Raw genomic sequence first — 8,488 nt, forward strand, 5'->3', positions numbered from 1 at the left:
AAGGCCACCCTCCTCCCTCCTCCTCCTCCTCCTCTCTACCTACCTGAAGGAGGCCTTCACCACTGTATTTGCCAAAACCACGTTTGGTCACTATCTGCTGCCTTTTATCTTTATGGTTTAAGTTTTTACCAAGTACTCACAGATAGAGAAAACCCCCAAGAACCTAAAATTTAAAACAGAAAACAACGATATGAGTGACATGCCTAAATAAAAGGCCTGACATATGTACAAACTACATAAATACTGCTGTTTTAATAGATGCAGTGCACTAAATTCACAGTCCACCAAAAAAATGTGCTCATTTTTAAAAGCATGATTCAATACTGGTTGTCAAATATGCGTTGCTATCTCATGCAGGACGCTAAGCAAGCATCTATTTGGGAAGAAATGTTTAAAGTAGCCTCAAAGAAAGAGAAAGTACTCAGTCCACAACTTCCTACAACAAACGTGGGTATCACAAGCGAGATGAGGTCCAATGTGAAAGAAGAAACCCGAGGTTCAAGGTCTAGTTCCACTCCTGACCAGCTCTGTCATCTTAGGCACATCAGGGTCCCTTCCTAAGCCTCCGTTTCCATCATTTAAAAGAATTAAGGTTTAACAGTATACCATCTACGTTACAGGGTTGTTTTTGAGGGTTAAATAAGGTAATGTACATGAAAGAACCTAGCCTAGTACTTGGCCCATTATAAACGTTTATTGAATTTAACCTCTGTTGATGTGAAAGCACAATGCAAAAATATTAATACATTACCCCCCAAATGAGACAGAGCAAATTAACGAAACCTGAGTAAAGATATCCATTTGCCAAGGAAAAAAATGTTTTTTTAAATAAAGAATAGATGTCTCTCAGAATGGTAGACAATCAATGTATCAATCCCGACTTAATGGGCAAAACCAATACTTGAGAGTAACACAAACACCATCACTTGCAGCTTCACAATTTTAAGGTTGTCTAACAGTCTGCAAAAACCGTGACATAGAGGGTTTAAGACTGGATTAGTAGTAGGAGAACTTAAATTCAGACAGAGCTTTTCAAGTTAACTTGATTATTTTATTTGTTCTAATGACCCAAATACTACAAATGTTTTCATCTGGCATGTGTGCTAAGCATTAAGTTTTTATCTATTATAGCTTAGACCCTCTGGTTTTTGACACTGCAAGACCCAATACCCAGATATTTTGCTCATCCCTATGCACCAAACTCTCCTCCATTCCAGTGGCCTATTAGCACTCGTGAAAACTGGTAGCAAAGAAAAGTATTTATCGAAGCATCCAACAATATAAACTTTCTATGTTGTACACTGAGTACTTTCTCTTTTTTTTTTTTTGAGATTACTTATTGAACACTTTCTACGTGTCAGGCACCAAAGTATCATATATACATATATATATATATGTGTGTATATATATATATATATATATATATATATATATATATCATAAACAAAAATGAAATCCCAACTCTCAAGAAGCTTACACTCTAATGGAGAGATTATGTACAAACAAATAAACTTAAGCATGGTAGGTAGTGATTAGTGTCAGCAAAATAAAACGAGAAAGTGATAGGGCTTAAATATGGTCCTTCCTCTGGTCCCCAAAATACAGCTTATTGTGGCAGACTGATGCATAAGAATTAGCTCCCTCATTATCCGCATTTTGAATCACCCAAAAATGGGCAACAAGTTTTTCCTACATCATCAGGAAGGAAGCTGACACACTCAGAACAAGGTACTCCTCCTCCACAAACGCTGACTGAAGGTTAAGTCTAATGAAATAATTATAAGTAAGCGAATTCAACAATTTCGATCACCTATACTTTTTTCTGGTTGTTAATATGACCCTTTCATGCTAGGGAAATAATGGTTTAAAATTAGGATTGTACTTTGCCTAGACCATTCCTGGTCAAAGGACCTTAGAGTGGGGTCATTCAAAGTGGGACTGTTTGTAAAAGGGATGATCTGGTACTTGCTGCTGAAATCTGGAGACACAATTTCAAGGGTAACCCAAAGAAAGGTGAGAATATCATCATGACTTCAATGACTCCAGTTTCTTGCAACAGATAAATGAGATAAATTAGCTATTTCAGAGAGAGTCATATGTAAAATACATTAATAGGACTGAACATCTGATGGTGTAATAACATCCTTTAGAAAATCTCATCATCAAGATTGACAAGCAAACTGAATTCTCAAGTAAATCATCTCCCCCTTCAGATAACACCACTAGGCTTAGGTGAATTCAAGAGGAAAAAAATAATCAGGTTACATAACTTCTTTTATCCTCAAGTATATTGTCTTCACTTTCTTATATTGATTTAGGTGTTTCTACAATTTGTTTCTACAGTTGCCTTTGGCAGGGGCTAGTGAATTTTTGGCAGGGGCAGATATTATCATCTAATATAACGAAGGCCATCTTTTCCAATAAAAATGAAAAAGTCCCAGGTTAAAACTAAAGATCATACTACATAGCATAGAAATCGTAAGCATTTACTTTAAACGCACATTATTTTGCCCTTGATTTTCTATGCAATAAGGATTACTCAGAATTGGTGTGACTTCAGAAACCTAAAAGATTATCAATTATAATTGCTAAGGACTTAACTAACATTTTAGATTAAGAAACAATGAAATATTATGCTGAACATTCCCTATAAATGAATACTTAAACATAAATGGACAGTGACAAACATTTAAAACGATTTCAATACTTTGGCTTCTGAAACCAAATGAAGAAAAAAAAGTTCCATCTTAGTACCTGCCAATGTTTTTCAATAAGATCCTACATCTAAATGTGTTAAAATATAAAAATATTTACCGCAGGACAACCAAATATCCACCCATCACCAAAACTGAAGCTTCTGTCTCTGTCCTCAGGTACGGCAATTTGACTTGAATACGTACCTGGCTTCGTGCTAGGAATCTATACACTAAAACTGCTAATCTTTTCCACACAAAAAAATCTGTCTTGCTTAAAAAAAAGCCAAACACCCTCCCTTGTCATTTCCTACACTGCAAAGTAAGTTTTCTAGAAAGTAGCGTTTATGCCCCAAATCTACCCATACACACCATCTGCAAAAGTATAATTCTCTTCCACGTGTAATAAGTAAATAATAGTTTGGCAAAATACAAGCCAATTTTTAAAAATTATCTATTTCTGACTTTTTTTAACTGACTTGTCACAAAGACGGTATAAACATTATCAAAATTTACCAAATCCAGCCTGTACACTTGAAATTGCTATGTCATTAAAAAGCATTTAAAGGATCTATTCAATCATGAATAATATTCTTGTTAATAAGAATACAACTTTTTTTTTAAAGATAGGTAAAAGGTTCTGGATACAAAGTCATTCTCGTTAATAAAAGACTTTGGACTCGAGACTTAATACCGCTACTATGTTTTCTCTCCCAAGAGGCTATTTTGAAGGTATGCCACAGAGGGATGACCATTTAGATTTTGTCCCCCAAAACAACATGGAAGTAATAGTCAATAACACTAAACAATGGACTAGATGATTCAATTCAATTTGACAAATATATACTGTATGACACCAACATAAACTTTAATCACTAAGCCAAATTAGTAAACCTGTCATTTTGTCTCTCAAACTTTATGTTCCTTCCATGGCCAGTAACTGTTAAAACAAAAGTAAGTTCTATACTTTGACCTACTTTAAAGATTGTTAAAATATGTATAAACTACTATATAGATTAGCCTTTATGCCTTTGTGCTAGTGTTTAAATTCGTCAAATAAGATCTAACTTAATCAGTAAAGTATTCTGTAACTTGAGCAGTCACCAGAGACATTAAAAGTTTGGTAGGCGGACAGCCACATAAATAAGCCGCCAATATGCTCTCCTATCACAAGTGATGTTATGGAAGGGGTTTATACTTCAGATATGATTTTGTCATGTAATCTTAGAAAGGAAAACAGACATCAGTCATCCTAAACTTCAACATTACTGTCCAAAATTCTAAGTAAAAAAGATCCCCCAAAATATCTGATCTACCTTCTTCCACAACATGGCTACAATTGTACACGAATCAAGAGAAAAAAACAGGTTAGATAAGGGTTAATGCAACAGGTAGCAATCACTTTAATTAACAACAACAAAAATCTCACCAGGACAAAAATCAGAGTCCTTGGATTCCCCTACCACAACCTCCCTACCTTGTTAAAAAATGTGAGAACTTTGGCTTGCTGAAAGGCTCTTCTTTTGAAAGACTGGATCCCAAGATGCCTCAGATATTTATGTAACAGCTCAACAATTCTACAAGCTTGACAGGAAAAGCATCCTCTTTCTTTTCTTTTCCCAAAGAAAAGTTTAATTCCAGAAAGGGCAAAACAAAAATAAATCTTAAATGTACAAAATTTCACTACTCATACACTTTATTCCTAAAAATTAGCCATAAAGAATTATAATCTCACCACACAGATAGGAAGACAAGACGCCAATCTCTGAAACAAGGCTTGCCAGAACATATGCCTGCCGATATACTTGCCAATACACTCCACACCTTTTTAACAGTCACATTTTAAAAAACAAAACAAAACAAAAACCACCAGCCTTTTCTCAAAAAGACTGGAGATCATCAGAAAATAGATTAAAGAATCACTCTTCTTACCTCCAAACTCAGTCTAAAACACAGAGCCAAACAAAACCACCATAAATTCCTTTAGTGATCTTTTATCGTGTTTCCCGGAAAATAAGACCTAACCGGAAAACAAGCCCTAGCATAATTTTTCAGGAGGACATCCCTTGAACATAAGCCCTAACGTGTCATTTGAAACAAAACTTAATATAAGACCCGGTCTTATTTTCAGGGAAACACAGGTCTTTCAGTTCACCAAGTTTCACATAATACATACAAATTCTGTGGCTTTCCTCAGACGCCACTATTCAAACACAAACTCAAATTTCTGAAATAAATATATGATGAGAATATTAATAAAGCTCTCTTTGCCTAAGGAAACAAAACCAAATTCTTAAACTCCAATAGGGAAACCCTGAGAGGAAAGCAGGGCCTAAAGGAACAAGTATTCATATATACATAGGAGCTAATTCCCTCCAAATCATTACTAAGTAAAAAATTTCTTTTAACAAGGTATCATACATCCCTCCCAAAATACAAAATACAGAACTTCATCAGCATCCAGTATTTTACCTTTTCTCGATCAACCCCCCCCAACCCTCCAAACCTATCCAAGCATTAATTTGATTTTTAAAAAAAGACTCATAGTTCTACTACCCAGCTCAAAACCACAAATCCTGGCACACCATAATCCAAAAAATAATAACAGAACTATCCTTCCTCAAACAGTTTTGCCTGAAATTTACATTCTAATCTAACTTAATCAGATTTATTACAATGATAGCATCGCAAAATTTGGAATCCTTGTCACGTTGTAATACACAAAATCCGTTGACTTGCAATGGTTTCTACAGAAGTTAAAGGCTAGACATAAGTCCATTTCCAAACAGGATGAATATTAAAACTCTAACAACTTGGCCTAAAACCCACATGAGATATGAATATACCTTCCTTCCTCCTCTGGCTCACAGAAAAGCCACCTGAAAAGTTTTAATCACAGTATGTTCACAAATGGAGACAAAATCGTTATTCTGCTTCAAAACCGAAAAAAAAAAAAAAAAAAAACAAGAAAATACTAACCAATCTCTGGCTGTAACGAATCCTTTCTTCTTCGGGTTCCATCTCTCACTCTTCTGTTGAAATTACTGTAAAGAAACCACTCCAGGGCTGCCTTCCTCTTCCTCCTTAGGAACCAGATTGCAACACTGAAGGATAATGATATGGGCAGAGATGAGAACTCAAACTCAAGCTTTCTTTTCACGGAAAGAACTATTTAAGATATGTGTAAGTTTAAGGCTGTCTGAGAAATCTGGTTCCTCTCCATCAGTTTGGGACCTCTCTGCTCTTGGGCAAGTGGTTCCATGTCATGATCAACATTAATCACGTTACAACTGTCCCAGGCCTAGGCAAAAGGAGATGCTGGTTTCAGTTCCCTGTGGACCCGCCATACCACTTGTTTCTCCCCACAGGATACAATTAGCAAGCTCCACTTCATGGCAGCATTAGAGAAAGAAAAGGGGGGGGGGGGGCGCAGAAGTTCAGTGTCTCCAGAGAGCTGACCAGGTGAAGCAGGCACTGAACTAACCCAGATCCTAACCGAATTAGTTCTCTCTCACTGGTAATTAGAAACTAAAGGGAAGGACAGACTAACTATATGAAAAGAGGACAAGAAATTAGGATTTGAAGAAAGACTCCAAAACCATTGCCCAGACCCCTTTAGGAGGCGATGATCGGGGCCTGCCTTCCCAGACTCCCCCCCTCTTTTCATTCCCAAACCAACCCTCCACCCCGACCCAAGATGTGTACAACTCGGCAACAAATTTCAAGAGTTGCGAATCAGAAACAAAAATCTTATCCGATTCTTCTGGATAAAGTAGTAGAAATAAACGATTCTACCTAGAGGGATAAAAATACATCTTTTCTAAAATGTAAATAGACAGGTTTGCGCGACGGTCGAGCCGCAACACCAAAAAGGGTTTTTTTCATTTTTCTAACTATTTCCACGAATAATGGCTTCCATAGGAAATGCAGATTTTTTTTTTCCCTTTTTGTCACTACATTACGGCCACATTAACAGCATCCTTTCCAAACTGCTACGAGACCAGAGGACCTGATGACACAGTTTGCAAGAACGGTTCCCCGCACCGCCCTCCCGGAGGAAGCCCTCGCCCCGATTTGGGAGGGAAACCGCGTCTGCACCCCCTGGGCGAGGACCGCCCGGGCTGAAGAGCAGCCAGGGCCGGAGAGAAAAAAGGGCAAATCGCGCCGGGCTTCCCCTGGGAAAGGCATTTCAACGGTTCCCCCGTCGGAAAAAGAAATAGAAACTTTACATTAAGTCTTTAGAAAACACCGTGAACCAAACTTCCAAAGGGGGGGCGGGCAGGAGGGGGAATCTCACCGGGGATTTTGCTCGCGAGTTCTTGTCCAAGTGAGAAGTAAAAGATTCCAAACACTGAGAGGAAAAATTAAATCCCAAACGTCGTCTTCGGTTTTTTCCGTGGATCAACCCAGTATCCAGAGAGGGTCGGAGCGACCCGGAAAAGAGAGGAAACAGTTGCTGAATCAAACCTCCTCTTCTGGCTTTGGAGACCGGGAGTCGGAGGCGTCAGGCGAGGGGAGCGCGACCCCTCGGCGCCGAGCCCGGGGCGCCCCCGCCTCCCCCGGGCCAGCGGTCAGCAGCCTGAGCCCGAGCCCCGGGCCAGCCCTGGCTGCGGGGAGCGTCCTCCTCGCTGTGCCCTCAGCTGCCCGGCAGCCTCTGGAGCCAGGGAGCGGCGGCCGATCAGCTGAGACCGGCCGGCCCGAGACTCCCCGCGCCGCCCCGACCCCCCGGAACGCGGGCCCCGGCCCCGGGGGGCGGAGAGGGCGGGAGCGGCGCGGCGTGCCGGGCTAGGGGCCCGGGCTCCCCTCGCGTCTTCCCTTCAGCCCGGGCTCCGCGCTGCGGGACGAGCCCCCGGCTACTCCCCAGTCGCAGAGGAGGGATTCCGGGGGATGGGCCCCCTGGCGTTGCCCCTCCTCCCGGAGCGCCCCCTGCCCAGGATAGACAGAGCGGCGACAGGCCCAGCCGCTGGGAAGGTGCTCTGCTAGCTGCAGCCGCCGCCGCCGCCGCCGCTGCCGGGGAGGGGTGTTGTTTCCCTCACACAGGAGGAGCCGCCGAAGCAGCCGCCGCCATTTTGAACCCGTCAGACTCTCACATACACACAGCTCCTCCGCGGCGCACTGCGCAGGCGCCGCCTCCCCACCCCTCCTCCGGCTCTCCTCTCCACCCCCCACCCCCCTTCAAGGCTCCCGACGCTTCTTACCACTCTCCCGGCCGCACGTGAACGCGCACGCGTCACTCTCCTTAACGCGGCACTCCGCCGGCGCGCGCACGCGCGGATGCGTCGGCCTCCAAACGCCCGCGCCCCGCGACGCCGACGCGGCTCCCCGCCCCCCCTCGCGTCAGGCTGCCGGCCCTCCCGCAGGCCCACCGCCCCCGCTCCCCGCCGGCCTCTTTCCTGGGCTCGGGCCGGGCCCGCTTCTCGCGCCTGCGCGCAGGCCACGGATCCTCCTCCGCGCGCGCCGTCCCCCCTCCCCAACGCCCTCGCTCACACACACAGACAGACGCACTTCGCCTCTGTGACCCCGCCCCTCCCTGGCCAGCTGCGCCGGCGGCCCTCCCCCACCTCTCCTGGGAGGGTGGTGACCCCGACCCCCCACAAAGCACGACAGCCCCCCAGCAGTGGGCAAAAGCGCCCCGTTCCTATGAAACGGCCCTCTACCCCAGTGAGCCCGTCACAGTCACACAACCTGAGGGCCGGACGGCCTGGGCCGGCCTCCAAGCAGGGTCTCCCGGGGTCAGGCCGCTGGGCCCAGCCGACCCGACCTGGGTGCCCCACTCGGGCCTCCCCAGGGCGAGG

At 43.4% G+C, this 8,488-nt stretch overlaps 1 protein-coding gene across 3 annotated transcripts in view; it reads right to left on the reverse strand.

Annotated features, from left to right (window-relative positions):
* KDM2A (lysine demethylase 2A) overlaps positions 1 to 8,053 on the reverse strand; it is a 94,022-nt gene extending 85,969 nt beyond the window's left edge. The window contains exons 1-3 of one of the 3 annotated variants that reach the window (XM_081064594.1): positions 7,892 to 8,053; positions 6,991 to 7,172; positions 5,673 to 5,797 (exon numbers count right to left, since the gene is read on the reverse strand). In XM_081064594.1, the coding sequence (XP_080920720.1) occupies positions 5,673 to 5,714 (42 nt within the window). In that variant the 5' untranslated portion in view covers positions 5,715 to 5,797; positions 6,991 to 7,172; positions 7,892 to 8,053. Of the gene's footprint in view, positions 1 to 5,672; positions 5,798 to 6,990; positions 7,173 to 7,891 lie in introns of those variants that run through there. The other 2 variants (XM_081064595.1, XM_081064596.1) reach the window with 2 other exon arrangements.
* Between the last annotated feature and the right edge of the window lie 435 nt (positions 8,054 to 8,488).

The sequence above is a fragment of the Rhinolophus hipposideros genome (assembly GCF_964194185.1).
Source record: "Rhinolophus hipposideros genome assembly, chromosome: 10".
Classification (NCBI taxonomy): domain Eukaryota; kingdom Metazoa; phylum Chordata; class Mammalia; order Chiroptera; family Rhinolophidae; genus Rhinolophus; species Rhinolophus hipposideros.